At 39.8% G+C, this 14487-nt stretch overlaps 2 protein-coding genes across 2 annotated transcripts; both read right to left on the bottom strand.

Moving 5' to 3' along the window:
* Positions 1-2455: 2455 nt before the first annotated feature.
* LOC140836122 (uncharacterized) lies at positions 2456-3495 on the bottom strand. Its single transcript, XM_073201530.1, has 2 exons — positions 2883-3495; positions 2456-2642 (listed from the first exon to the last, which is right to left on the bottom strand). The coding sequence occupies exons 1-2, from the start codon at positions 3382-3384 to the stop codon at positions 2608-2610; spliced, it is 537 nt and encodes a 178-aa protein (XP_073057631.1). The 5' UTR covers positions 3385-3495; the 3' UTR covers positions 2456-2607.
* Positions 3496-9804: 6309 nt separating this feature from the next.
* LOC140837187 (clp protease adapter protein ClpF, chloroplastic) lies at positions 9805-13836 on the bottom strand. The gene is made up of 9 exons (XM_073203241.1): positions 13650-13836; positions 12763-13180; positions 12616-12675; positions 12370-12464; positions 12053-12225; positions 11825-11937; positions 11436-11481; positions 10186-10226; positions 9805-10099 (listed from the first exon to the last, which is right to left on the bottom strand). The coding sequence occupies exons 2-9, from the start codon at positions 13096-13098 to the stop codon at positions 9944-9946; spliced, it is 1020 nt and encodes a 339-aa protein (XP_073059342.1). The 5' UTR covers positions 13099-13180; positions 13650-13836; the 3' UTR covers positions 9805-9943.
* Positions 13837-14487: the final 651 nt, after the last annotated feature.

Consider the following 14487-nt stretch of genomic DNA (forward strand, 5'->3'; position numbering starts at 1 on the left):
AAAGTAGCTTTGTTAACCGGACAATGCAACTCTAAGAGAAGGTTTCGAAGCCAGCATGACTCAGAAACCACGTTCGCTACCCCACGATACTCGGCCTCGGCACTAGAATGAGATAATGTGGGTTGACGCTTTGACGACCAAGAGACCAAGTTGTCCCCTAAAAATACACAATAACCAGATGTAGATCTCCTCGTATCAGAGCACCCACCCCAATCCGCATCAGTGTAGGATACTAGAGAGGAAAAAGATGAGGGATACAAATGTAGGCCATGATTTAATGTACCCTGAACATATCTAATAATCCGTTTGAGAGCAGACATTTGGTCCATCCTTGGATCATGCATATGTAGACAAATCTGTTGGACAGCATACGAGATATCCGGCCTTGTGAAGGTAAGGTATTGTAGAGCCCCTGCAAGACTCCGATACAGAGAAAGATCATCAAAGGGAGCACTAGATGTAGCACTAACCTTTGATTTGGTGTCAACTGGAGTAGCCGATGATTTACAAGAGATCATTCCGGCACGTTCAATTATATCTTCAGCATATGTGCGTTGAGAAAGGAACATACCACCCTTATGTCGAGTCACCGCAATACCCAAAAAGTAATTCAATGGACCAAGATCCTTCATAGCAAATTCAGAACTAAGAAGATCCATAATAAAGAGAGAGCATGAGACGAAGCAGTAAGAATAATGTCATCAACATATAATAAAATATAAGCCATTTCTGACCCCTTGCTGTAAATGAATAATGAGTTGACACACCGACTATTAGTGAAACCGATAGACATAACAAAATCAGCAAAGCGCTTACACCAAGCTCTGGGAGCTTGCTTAAGCCCATACAAAGACTTACGCAAGAGGCAAACATAGTTTGGATGGGTACGATACCTATATCCCACTGGTTGATGCATATATAATGTTTCTTGAAGCTCACCATGAAGGAAGGCATTCTTGACATCCAATTGATGGATTGGCCATGCCTTAGAAAGAGAAAGACTGAGAACAGTGCGAATAGTTGCTGGTTTGACAACCGGACTAAAAGTTTCCCCACAATCAATGCCAACTTGTTGAGTTTTCCCATCACCTACAAGACGGGCTTTATGCCTCTCAAAATCACCGTTAGATTTAAATTTATGAGTACAAATCCACATAGACCGAATAACATTAACACCAGGAGGTCGGGCACCAAATCCCACGTCTTATTTTTCATAAGAGCATGATATTCATCATCCATGGCCATTTTCCTATTTGGGTCATGAATTTCCGCTATTGGGTTTCGAGGCAAAGGGGACTGCGAAACCGTGCTGTGTAATGCTTGGTATTTTGGGTTGGGTTTGTAAATACCATGCTGACTTTGAGTGACCATAGTGGGCTTAGGAAGAGGAGTATTGAGAGGAGGAGCAATGACTGGGCCTGGTGAGGGTCGGGCCGTGCGTGAGGCAGAAGGGGGAATAGGGATTGTAATAGGAGAGATGGGAGATGCGGAAGGAGGAGTGGTTGGGGAGGGGGGAGCTGCTGGAAGAGGAGCCGCAGATTGTTGAAGGTGATCTAAGACATAAGAAGAGAGACCACTATCCAAAAACTCATATGTATGTGACGAAGGGAAATGCAGTGATGCATAGGGAAAGACACTCTCATAAAAAATGACATGTCGACTAATGATAATTAGACGGGATGACAAATCATAGCATTTATAACCACGATGATTAGGTGGAAAACACAAAAAGACACAAGGAGTAGATCGAGGCTGCAATTTATGGATTTTAGTGGAAGGAATAAGAGGATAACATAGACACCCAAAAACCCGAAGATGAAAATATGAGGGAATCCTTTGATATAAAATTTGAAGAGGAGACTTATTACCCAAAAGTTTGCTCGGAAGAATATTAAGAAGATATGTTGCCATTTGTAATGCATGATGCCAAAAGGAAGGGGGAAGGGAGGCACGAGAGAGAAGAGTACGAGTGATATTATTGATAGACCGAATTTTCCGTTCGGTCTTCCCATTTTGAGGAGAGGTGTGAGGACAAGAAAGACGGAATGACATACCATTTTTCTTACAGAAATCCCAAAAAAGTCCATTGTCAAATTCCCTCCCATTATCACATTGCATAGTTTTAATATTACGTTCAAATTGTCTAACAATATGAGCCCTAAAAATCAAAAACTACGTTCAAATTGTCTAACAATATGAGCCCTAAAAATCAAAAACTTTTCATAAACCTCTGATTTTTTACCCAAAGGAAAAGTCCAAAAAAAAATAGAAAAATCATCCAACAATAACACGTAATATCTATGCCCTGCAGAACTCAGAATAGGTGAAGTCCAAATATCACTATTAATAATATCAAAAGGTAAAGAAGTACCCGAAGTAGAAGAAACAAAGGGCAACTTAATATGTTTTCCGAACACACAAGAACGACAAATACTAGAATTAGTGTTTCGATTACAATCAATGCTTTTATTGATCCTAAGAGCATCTAACACAGGAGCTCCCGGATGGCCCATTCGATCATGCCAAAGTGAGGAAGAGATGGCTGCAAAGGTTGATGGAGTAGTTTGATTGTGGATATATTTGAGAGGATATAGGTCACCCTGACTATCACACCTCAGTAGAGGCATCCCCGTCTGAAAATCCTTCACAGAAAAACCGAATGGATCAAATTCATCCGAAACAGAATTATCAGTGGTGAATTTCGTAACAGAAATTAGATTTTTTTTATTATTTTGGGAGCATGAAGAACATTTTGTAAGGACAATGGAGGATTAGGAGAGGGAAAACAGGTATGACCATAGCCATTAATAGTAATTGAATGAACATTCCGACAATAATACCAGAATTATGATTGCTCAAATGAAAATAAGACGAGAGATAACCATTTGACGAGGTCATATGTGATGTAGCACCGGTGTCCATATACCAAGTAGGATCTGGTGGATTTAGAGTCATGGTGTGCATAGCCGATGCAATGTCTGTAGGCACATATGAACCAGTCTGACCATTGAAAGAAGGAGCCACAGGAGCAGTGAAAGCCTGATATGCTTGCTGTTGGGGGCGTGGTCCCAACACCCCAGGCCCAAAGGTGGCAGTAGGTGGGCGAGCCCATCCTTGGGTAGGCATAGGGCAGGGGGGGAGGAGCCCACTGAGACCACCCCCAGTTAGGAAACGGACCCCACCCCCAGAATGGACGCTGTTGTGGTGGCCGTGCTGGCGGGCCAGCCTTGCCGGAACGATCACCATTGCCGTCCTTGTTCTGCTTGCCATTGCCACGGACGCCTGAATTTTTCCGGCCATTCTGTTGTTGTTTGCGGCCAGAATGTTGCTGCACCCTCCCCTGTACCGAATGAGAAGGAACAAAGGAGGAGCCATCGTCCTCATGTGGAGCAATGACCATGGCAGAATCGGACGCCATTTTCGCCTCCTTAGCTAAGCCCTATTCTTCAAGAGTGATCATGGACCTGGCTTGGTAAAAAAGAGGGAGGGGATCACTTTGTCGGATCATTGTACCCACACCACGGTACGGAGTAGTGAGACCAGAGACAAGTTGAAGCACCATGAAAGAATGTTTTCTTCGTAGCTTTCTCATTCTCAATCGTCGGAATATATCTTCAAGATTGTAGCATAATCCTAGGCTACAAAATAGGAAACTAACAATATACATTGACTGATTTTAGGCTAGAGAATAGGAGGCTAACTAACAATATACATTGACTGATTTTAGGCTAGAGAATAGGAGGCTAATTAGACGGCTAACAATATACATTGACTTTACAAAATATTTACTATATTTAACAAAATTGACCTATTAAACTGTTTAACAAAATTTTTGTGAATTTTTTTGGGTCATCTCCTACCTCGATGTAGGTTTTAATTCCTCCAATCAATAACTACTGATCTAGGTGGGAAAGACACACAACTGATACTGTTTATGGATCACGAGGAGGTGACGAGGTTGGCTACACATCTCTTAACTAATAACACAGAAGCCGAGGGGAAGTTCTCCAACAAGCAGCTCAGCGAGGAACACTATTGTTAGTGTGGAAATTTCTCTGATAACGTTTACATAGGAAACAATGGACATAAATCTAATCGATCCTATCATAAGCAAGATGTCCGTGTAAAAAAAAGACACATATCAATTATATTCATTAAAAGAATAAATGTGTCGACATCGACGGCAGCCATAACCTGCATTTTTTTTACAAATGGCACATGTGTCGCTTCAACTTTAGAAATTTGAGACGTGTATGCGCCTCTTATTTTGATTCTCGAACTCCTGATCAGCTCATTGATGGATGAGAAATGCCTATAAAAATAGCAGAGTTTGATATCTCTAAGCATACATTCCATAAGAATAATATTACACCATCTACAGAGGGTTGTAGTGCTTAGAAGACTTCTAATCGGAAGAAAGCATAATACTTATAAATTATTCGATGGCCAGAGATAATACTCGATCTGCTTCCGCATAATTGTTTATCATGTTCATAGATGTATATAAACATTTTTTTTTGGCATAAAACTCTAACATTTGTAATCAGAGACTTGATACATTTGCCTTGAATATATGTGTTTTTCATTTTTCTGGAATTCTTATATGATTTATGAAAGTTTGGTGTAATAAACTTGAATGTTGAAGTTCGAATATCATAATATTAAAAAATTACCAAGAAATTTACTTGAAAATTTCTTCTGAGTATATTTCGGTTGAAGTCTTGAATATGATAATCGATTCTTGAAATTTTGATATGAAATGAGAAGGGTTTTGAAAAATTGAATGAAAGTTGCAACAAGTTCTGAAAGTCTATTAAGATATTTAGATATACATATAATGAAGATGACGACTTAAAAAATTTGCATTTCAATTCCGATTTACAACCACATGATTGTTGATCATCTTAATTATTATATGTCATTTATTGAGATACATAGTTGATAGTTGGCCATCTTGATCAATTGAGATGCATGACTACTGACACAAACCTAACCACCATCCTATTGCAATTTGATATTCACGAGAAATTTAGGGTCCGATTCCGGTAAGTGTCACTGGTATAGACGCATGGTTTTGAAATTGTCCCGAGCCTGAAATCACGAATAAGACCGTTAGAAGGGGGCCAGGAGGGTGCCCTGGCGTAGTCTCTCCGACGCTCAAGTCAGATACTGGGGATATATGAGGGGAGCAGCTAAGGGTGCTGCTAAAAACAATATAATGAATGAATCAACTGAAAACTCAAACATGGTATTTATAGGAGAATACATGAACCCTTGATGGGTTTGTCTTCCATTTAGGCTTGGGATGAGCCAGGGTTAGTGGGTCCATCCCTGGGGTATCACCTAGCAGAGGAGTTAGAGGGATATTGTTGTATTGTGAGGATGAAATGAATTAAATTTTCCTGCAAAGGCATCGGCTAGCAGAGGAGCAGAGTAGATGAGGAGAATTAAATTTTATTTTCCTACTAAGGCATCGCATAGTAGAGGAGCAGAGTGAATGAGAAAAAATTTATTTTCTTGCTAAGGTATCACCTAGCAGAGGAGTTAGAGAGTGGAGGTGTGGAATTTTTATTTTCCTGCTAAGGTATCACCTAGCAGAGGAGTTAGAGGGTGTAGGTGTTGAATTTTATTTTCCTGCTAAGGTATCACCTCGCGGAGGAGTTAGAAGTTGGAAGTGTTGAATTTTTATTTTCCTGCTAAGGTATCACCATGCAGAAGAGTGAGAGGGTGGAGGTGTTGAATTTTTATTTTCCTGCTAAGGTATCACCTAGCAGAGAATCAGAGGGTGGAGATGTTTAATTTTTATTTTCCTGCTAAGGTATCACCTTGTAGAGGAGTCAGAGGATGGGGATGTTAAATTTTATTTTTCTGTCAAGGCATCGCCTAGCAGAGGATTTAGAGGGTGAAGGTGGAGAATTTTTATTTTCCTGCTAAGGCATCGCCTACCAGAGGAGTTAGAAGGTGGGGGTGCTGAATTTTTAGTTTCCTGCTAAGGTATCATCTAGCAGAAGAGTTAGAGGGTGGAGGTGTTGAATTTTATTTTCCTGCTAAGGTATCACCTAGCAGAGTAGTTAGAGGGTGGAGGTGTTGAATTTTATTTTCTTGCTATGGTGTCGCCTAGCAGAGGATTTAGAGGGTGAAGGTGGAGAATTTTTATTTTCTTGCTAAGACGTCGCCTAGCAGAGGAGTTAGAGTATGAGGGTGGAGAATTTTTATTTTCCTGCAAAGGCCCGACTTAGCAGAGTAGTTATGAGATGATGAGGACTATTTTAGCAGAGGAGTCAAGGGCGCGAGGAAGTGGAAACTATTTCCCTTCAAAAGCTTAGTAGAGGACCTTGAAGATGGGGGCGACGAGGACATACTGTGTTAGAAAAAATTTATTTCGTTTGTCGTTAACGAACAATGTTTGCCGCTGAGAAAATTACGGGGATCGACCTGTCCAGTCAGGTCTTGAGGGTTTGGGGGGAACGCCCCCAAAGCTATTCAGAAATCACACAACCATTCGCAAGGGAATGTATCAAAATTCTCTACGTAATGGACGAGCGCTCAATGCACTGGGCGAGCGTAAAGAGGCGGGCGAGCTTGGGGCGTTCGGGCGAGCACGGAGCTTGGGGCGTTCGAGCGAGCACAGGGCAGGGCGCTCGGGCGAGCTTGGGGCGTTCGGGCGAGCACGGGGCTGGGCGCTCGGGCGAGCTTGGGGTGTTCGGGCGAGCACGGGGCTGGGCGCTCAGGCGTGAAGAGGCGGGCGAACTTGGGGCGTTCGGGCGAGCACGGGGCTGAGCGCTCGGGCGAGCTCGGGGCGCTCAGGACGCTCGGGCGAGAACGGGATAGTGGCTGGGCGCTCGGGCGTGCAGGGCGCTCAGGCGAGAATGGGGCTGGGAGAACGTGACAAGCGAGGCACTCGGGCGAGGGCTGGCTGGGCGAGGCGAGGCGTTGGCTTGGGCGGTGGTTGTGCGTTGGGCGAGGAGCTGTCTCAGGCGGTGTGAGGCGGTGGCTGGGCGAGCATGGCGAGCGGGACGCTCGGGCGAGAACGGGCTAGGCGAGGAGAGGCGTTGGCTTGGGTGGTGGTTGCGTTCGAGCGAGCACAGGGCAGGGCGCTCGGGCGAGCTTGGGGCGTTCGGGCGAGCACGGGGCTGGGCGCTCGGGCGAGCTTGGGGTGTTCGGGCGAGCACGGGGCTGGGCGCTCAGGCGTGAAGAGGCGGGCGAACTTGGGGCGTTCGGGCGAGCACGGGGCTGAGCGCTCGGGCGAGCTCGGGGCGCTCAGGACGCTCGGGCGAGAACGGGATAGTGGCTGGGCGCTCGGGCGTGCAGGGCGCTCAGGCGAGAATGGGGCTGGGAGAACGTGACAAGCGAGGCACTCGGGCGAGGGCTGGCTGGGCGAGGCGAGGCGTTGGCTTGGGCGGTGGTTGTGCGTTGGGCGAGGAGCTGTCTCAGGCGGTGTGAGGCGGTGGCTGGGCGAGCATGGCGAGCGGGACGCTCGGGCGAGAACGGGCTAGGCGAGGAGAGGCGTTGGCTTGGGCGGTGGTTGCGTGTTGTCTCGGGCGGTGCGGGGCGGTGGCTAGGCGAGAGTGTGGCGATGTGGGGCGGTGGCTCGAGTGAGGCGGTGGCTAGGGGGTGTACGACGGTGATGATGGGCTGATGGTGAGGTTGCGTTAGGGTTAGCACGGATGGGGAAAGCTGATAAATGAAATTGAAGAAAAAATTCTGTATGGGTTAAGTGAGAATGAAAGTAAGATTACAGACAATGTTTGTTTCCAAATCTTTGGAGACTGACAAACGGCTTGAAGAAAATGCACAACTCGTACCCGTGACCCGAGGACAGCACAACTAATCGAACTTCGAACCTGCGATTCAGTTCGACTCGGGAGGGGGAGACTGGTGATACCCCAGAGATGAGCCCACTACCCCTGGTCCATCCCAAGCCCAAATGGAAGACAAGCCCATCAAGGGCCCAGGTATTCTCCTATAAATATCAGGTTTGAGTGTTCAGTTGATTCATTCATTATATTGTTTTCAGCAGCACCCTTAGCTGCTCCCCCCATATATCCTCAGTCTCTGACTTGAGGGTCGGAGGGGCTATGCTAGGACACCTTCCTGGCCCCCTTCTAACGGTCTTATTCGTGATTTCAGGCTCGAGACAATTTCAAAACCCTACGTCTGTACTAGTGACACTTACCGGAGTCGGACCCTAAATTTTTCGTGAGTATCACAATTTTGAATTACTGTTTGGAACAAATTTGAATGCACTATTTTATACAAATCGAATTTTGTTGATAATGATCATTAAGATGTGGTTCTTGGTATTGATTGTCAATTTCGGGGTTTTTTATTTCGTAATTTGAAATAATAATAATAATAATAAATTTTAATTTGAGAATTAGATTCTTAAGTTTCAAGTTAAGAAATTTTCAATACATCTTTAAAAATTAATTTTGCATGTTATATATTATGTCAAATAGATATTTATTTATTTGATATGGACATGAAAATTTAATATTATGCTTGCATTTAATATTGAAAGTTTTGAAATGCAAACTCTATTGGAAAATATTTTTTCATCTGTAAATTCATATTATGTGCATTAGGGAATGAAAACAGAACGCTATGTTGCTAGGGGTGAGCATTCGGTTAATTCGGTTACCGACCGAACCGAATAAGCCATAACCGAACCGAACCGAAATATTTAGCCATAACCGAACCGATTGAATTAATTTTCATAATCAATGAAAACCGAACCGAATTAAAAGCCGAATTAACCAATTATTTTAAAAAAATAATTGTGATTTAACTTTAATTATATATTTAATTTTTTTTTTAACACTACACTTTACACAAATGCATAAAAACATAAAATCACACACATCACAAATATATAAATTTTATTTGAACACAATTAATACATATTATATTGATTTTAAAATTAAAAATTAAAATATTTATAAAAACTGATAATTAAAAAAAATTATTAAATAATAATATTTATTATATCGGTTAATTCAGTTAACCGATATCAAAATTTTGAAAACCGTAACTGAACCAAATTAATCGATATAACCGAATTTTTTAAATCTGAATACCGAATTTCCGAAATAACCGAACCGAATTTTCGAATTGGCTCGGTTCGGTTGATTAATTCGGTTTAACGAAATCTTGCTCACCTCTATATGTTGCACATATTTTGACTACACAATTCAGGTGTAACGTCCCGATATAACAAAAACATATATATATTGATTTTGAGCTTTTTATATTTTCAACAATTAAAACATTTATGCATATTTATAGTTAAAATTTATTATATTTTGTGTATGATTTTACCTACTATTGGACTTGATGCAGCTTAACGAATATTAGAAATTAAAAAGTAAAATGTCAACTTTAGTCTTTTATGTGTTTGAGATGTTACAATTTTTTTTAGTTCAAATAACTATGTGTTAATAATCAATTTTAGTTTTTCTCGTCTAAATAATGCAATTAAATGACACATATCATGTTAAATTTTATAATTACATGTTTTAAAAAATAGCGTTAATACACATGTTTCTAACTGTATAATTATAAGAATTTTAAAAATTTAACAACGATATTAATAATTTAATTACATAATTTTGATGAGAAAGACTGAAAGTGATCGCCAAAATAGCTATATGATTATAATGGATTCAACAATAGATACAAGACTAAAAAAGTCGCGCTCCAATATATACTGGACTAAAACTAACATTTTGCCAATTAAAAATGTTTGTTAAGTTTAAACTTCCGATTAAGCAATTTAAGCTTGAAATGTTTAATACTTTCCTGAGATAATTTCACGTCTACTAAATCAATTTCAATGTATTTGAGATATTAAGGAACGAATATACAAGAACTCTATATTGCATATTTGCTATCATTGGATCAAACTGACAATTTCCGAGACAGGAAAAACAAGGGATCAACCAAATCAAGCATCTTTTCCATCATCTTCATCCTGTGGATTGTATGGAAGTTCATGGCGACGCTGGTTGTACTTTTCGCGCAGCTGTTTTATTGGGATGAAATCTCCAGCACCATCCATGCCGTAAAACAAAAACGAGGCGTAAGGATGATCAAATTTATCCTGCATAAAGTTAACCGATCACAATCCACAAGCTTCGAGATATTTATTCGAAAACCCAGTTTCCATTAAAAGATGGTTCGACTCACCTTGTCTTGCTTTACAGGGGCAAGTAAATTCTCTTCGGGGACTGCAAGAAAATGAGAGAGATCGTGAGACTATAAAAAATGAGAGACATCATGAAACGAGGTACTCGTCGTAAAAAAACCCGACAATGATGCTCATGGAAGTAATCAGGGGAATGTTAACACAATGGAGCTATATCCTCAACTAAAAAAATGTTTCAGTTGCCTTACACATATGCTGTTGTGTCTAAAACTATAGCTGATAGTAAAAGTACAATTCATTAAAATTATACAATAATCCAAGCACAACGTTTCAGTTTGTGTGCCATACATAGAATAAAACAAGTAACTATTGCTTCTTAATGATTCTAGATCTATTTAGCACAGACACTCCTAAAAAAAATTCTGAAGTATCGACAGAAAAATCAATGTCATTGATTTTTTGTAGGTTTGACCAGTCGGATACGTCTTGGACACGGCTAAGAAACGCCATGAATATGGCAAAGATACGTCTTTGGATACATTTCGGTAAAAGAAAATTTGAGGCTTTTTCTTTTTAAATTACTTCTATGAAGTTATACATTGTATATAGTTACATAAATATGTATATATGTTTCTATAATATATTTATATAAATATGTATATCTCTACCATTTTTAATACTAAATATATATATATATATATATATATATATATATAATATTTGTATATATTTTAATAATTGTCGTATCCTAATAATATCGTGTCTTATATTTTCAAAATTTTCCGTATCGCCGTATCGATATCGTATTCAATACGATAACCGTGGCCGTACTTGTATCCATGCAACATAGTCCTAGATCAAACAAGTACATCATGTCGCAACTCACGTGAATCACCCACGTGATTTTGAGTTTGATATCACTTGTACAATCAGGTATCTGTTGCTCTACCAAAATCTGTATAGTCTATAGATATTAAAGATGCGACTCACATCTTTTAAACTGCACACACATAGATGCACATGATAGTGGGGCAATTTTTACTTCACAACTTATGATAAGCTGTTAATCAATGTAATTTAAATACGGGAACTTCAGATTTGAAAAGCACAGTCAGATAATATAGGATATTCTCAGGTTTAAATTGAAAAGCGCAGGCAAAGAATATCCTATATCCTTGGGTTTCAAAGTGCTCCATCAAATAGATACAAAAAAAGGATTAGAGATTAGGAGTTAAAAGTAGCTAAAATGAGAACATGACTAAGCATCACAAAATCCGTTTCATTGGCTCACCGTATGCTACTAGAAGGTTGGGGTCTTCATGTGCATCAACCAATACCTGCGAAACAACAGGTTGAACTGACTATGAGTTTAGCTCGTATTCAAATCTAATGATGCAACTCGTTTCAACAATAGAAACATGAGAACTGGAAAGGAATTATTGACTTTACTTCGTTTAGGAATTTCATGAAGGAGAGTGGTAAAATTATGTCATACGATGCTGCATAGTAGTTAAGCAGAAGCTGGATCTACTGATGCTAAGCCACAATTGTAATTATTTTATATACAGAAGCAAAAACACAATAGAGTAAACTAATGACAAGCAATATACCATAGAAAAAGGGCAGGTGATTTGATAAAACAAGGGTCATTACAAACATATGAGTTGAGTGTAGTCGAACCTGATAAAATGGTTGATCAGGACCGCGAGTCAGCTTATCGATTTTTGCGCTTTCCATCCAAGATTTTGACTCACAGCACACCGGATCCATGCCGCAAATGACAGCTCGATAACCTAACATATCCAAAACAATTTTTAGGGGCAAAAGAGTGAGTGTTCAGTTAGGTAGATCAATCATGTCTAACCCATTACACCCTGAGGTGGATAACTTTTTTGAGACAAAATATACCAAATAATTTATGCTTCACTTTCTGGCCTAAACGGAAAGCATATTGAGCATTCTCAAATGCTCGTGCTTTTACTGATGCAGTCAGTGACTCTGCTTCAAGCTTGGAAATTTTGTCTCTTAAATCAGCTGCAAAATCATATTTCTCACTCTGAATCGCATTCTGCAGTTCTGCACTGTACGAAGCGAAAAAATTATGCGAAAAAAAAATCATAAGTTGTTTAACAGACAACCCTCTGAAATGGGAAACCAATAAGAGGATAAAAGACCAAAGCAATATGCTAATTTGGCAATTAGTTTTCAGTGAATCGGATACATACCGTAGCCGTAAGATACTTATAGCCATATCTTGAGCTTCACTTTTTGCTGCAGGCCCCCTTCTATTTTCCCGTAGCTTGATTACCTCTGATTCAACCTTCATACAAAAGCATTAATGATCAAGAGGCCCTCACCATTAATAAGTTGTTTGATTATCAAGATCCCTTTCCATCCAAGTAAAAGTTGAGGCATTTCTTCCAATTGTCGGAGGTTTTCTGACAAAATTGATGCAGGTAAAAAATTCTAACCTCAGTCAACTTGTTCCTCAGCTGCTTGGCAATGTCATACTGCTCCAAATTCAAAGCATACTGCAATATAAGCATAACGATAAGCGAACAACATTATTTTTCTAGCTGTTACAAAGTAAATCAACAGTCAGACCAAGCTGTTCGTACCTGTACCCGTGTTGCTAAGTCGATCTCAAAGAAAAACATTAGTATATCCTCGTTGGCAATTTCACTTTGCTCGCAGCTGGCATCCAAATTGGCTCCCTTATCACCTCCTTTGAACAACCATCCAGCTTCAACTCTCCACGATCCAGGTCTAGGTATATCAAACGCCCCAAGGTACGAGGCTCTTCCACCATAAGAACACAAGCATGATTTTCCAATCCCAAGAAACGAATGGGGTTCCTTTATTTGAACGAAATTTCTCCTACATTCTTCGTTTAATCCACAAGTAACACCGCAACTAGAAGGCGCTAATGCATTAATTAACATGCTTTGCACCATTTGAAGAAATAATCCTCGTCAGTTATATGCCAACTTAAGATTCGATATTTGCTCCTCAATCTCTCAAATAATTAGACTGCACCTACATTAAACCAATTCTCCATTCATGGTTGCCAGAAATAAATCAGATTTTAAAGTACACTCCCTCAACCCCATCAACTAAATAGCAGCACTGGAAAATCAAATGCGCTATCAAGAATTGTGAACAAATCAAAATTAACAATAGAACTAATACTAGTATACTATATTTTTAGAAACCACTTGATGAAATAAACTACACAGAGTAATAAACTATGTTTAGCAACGTGTCAATTCTCAAGAATATTGCGCACAAGAATCACTCCCCAGAATGACTCCAATCCATGATCCAATATTAAAAACAAAACACCTCCTCCCCAACAAGGCTACACCCCCACGGCCCACCCCGGAACAATCACAGAAACATTCAAGAAACTAAGCAAAGAAGTTATCATTTCTAATGAAACAAGCTCAATCAACAGTACGTAGAGCGCCTGTAAATTTGTGGGTTCGCGAAAAAAGTTAATTTTCACCTGCGGAAACTCAAGAAATGAGGAAATAAATCTCTTAATTGAAGCTTGCGAGACCGATTTGAAGCTTCTTTTCTTGGGTTTCTATGCCGTCTGAATTGAAACACTTCGCAGCCTCTGGAGGTGTCTTTCCCTTCTGTTACTGTAGGCGAAGATTAAACTAAAAACCCAAAATATGAGACAATTGGCCCTCATCCCTTTGTTAAGAAAAAGCCATCTACGTGAGATGGATAAAATTTAATATTTTGACATAAACATGAGAGGGATGATATAATATTTGGCAAAAACTTGTGTGAGACAGTCTCACGGGTCGTATTTGTGAGACGGATCTCTTATTTAGGTTATCCATGAAAAAGTATTACTTTTTAAGCTAAGAGTATTACTCTTTATTGTGAATATGAGTAGGGTTGACCCGTCTCACAGATTAAGATCCGTGAGACGGTCTCACATGAGACCTACTCATAATATTTTGACATTAAAAAAAATTATTCTTATCACAAAATTAATTTTCGAGACAATCACATTAGAGTTTTTGTGTTATTAAAATAGATGGGTGTCATTTAAAAAAACGTTAAGTTTGAACAATGTATTTATATAATTATATTAATACACGAGGGTGGAGGATTTTGTTAAGTGGTATGATATTTTTTTAAGTTGAAAGTGAGAATTGTTGTCATTGAGTCTCTTATTCGATACTCGTGTCAAATTTGAGAACATTGATATCAGATGACCGACAATCTAGTGACCAACTATTTCCTTATTGATTAATAATAACAATTTGCATTTAAGAATTAAGATTGATAATCTATTGAATTGGGACTCCGCTATTGATTAAAATGTG

Source organism: Primulina eburnea, chromosome 7 (assembly GCF_022965805.1).
Source record: "Primulina eburnea isolate SZY01 chromosome 7, ASM2296580v1, whole genome shotgun sequence".
In the NCBI taxonomy this organism is placed as follows: Eukaryota; Viridiplantae; Streptophyta; class Magnoliopsida; order Lamiales; family Gesneriaceae; genus Primulina; species Primulina eburnea.

Bases quoted from the DNA above. Each gene is read 5' to 3' on its own strand.
- LOC140836122 (XM_073201530.1), bottom strand. From the start codon at position 3,384: ATGAGGACGATGGCTCCTCCTTTGTTCCTTCTCATTCGGTACAGGGGA. The intron at 2,643-2,882 runs GTTATCTCTCGT...TTTTCTGTGAAG, and splicing joins ACATATGACCTCGTCAAATG to GATTTTCAGACGGGGATGCC.
- LOC140837187 (XM_073203241.1), bottom strand. From the start codon at position 13,098: ATGGTGCAAAGCATGTTAATTAATGCATTAGCGCCTTCTAGTTGCGGT. The intron at 12,676-12,762 runs GTACGAACAGCT...CTTATATTGCAG, and splicing joins ACTTAGCAACACGGGTACAG to TATGCTTTGAATTTGGAGCA. The intron at 10,100-10,185 runs GTGAGTCGAACC...AACTTTATGCAG, and splicing joins CCCCTGTAAAGCAAGACAAG to GATAAATTTGATCATCCTTA.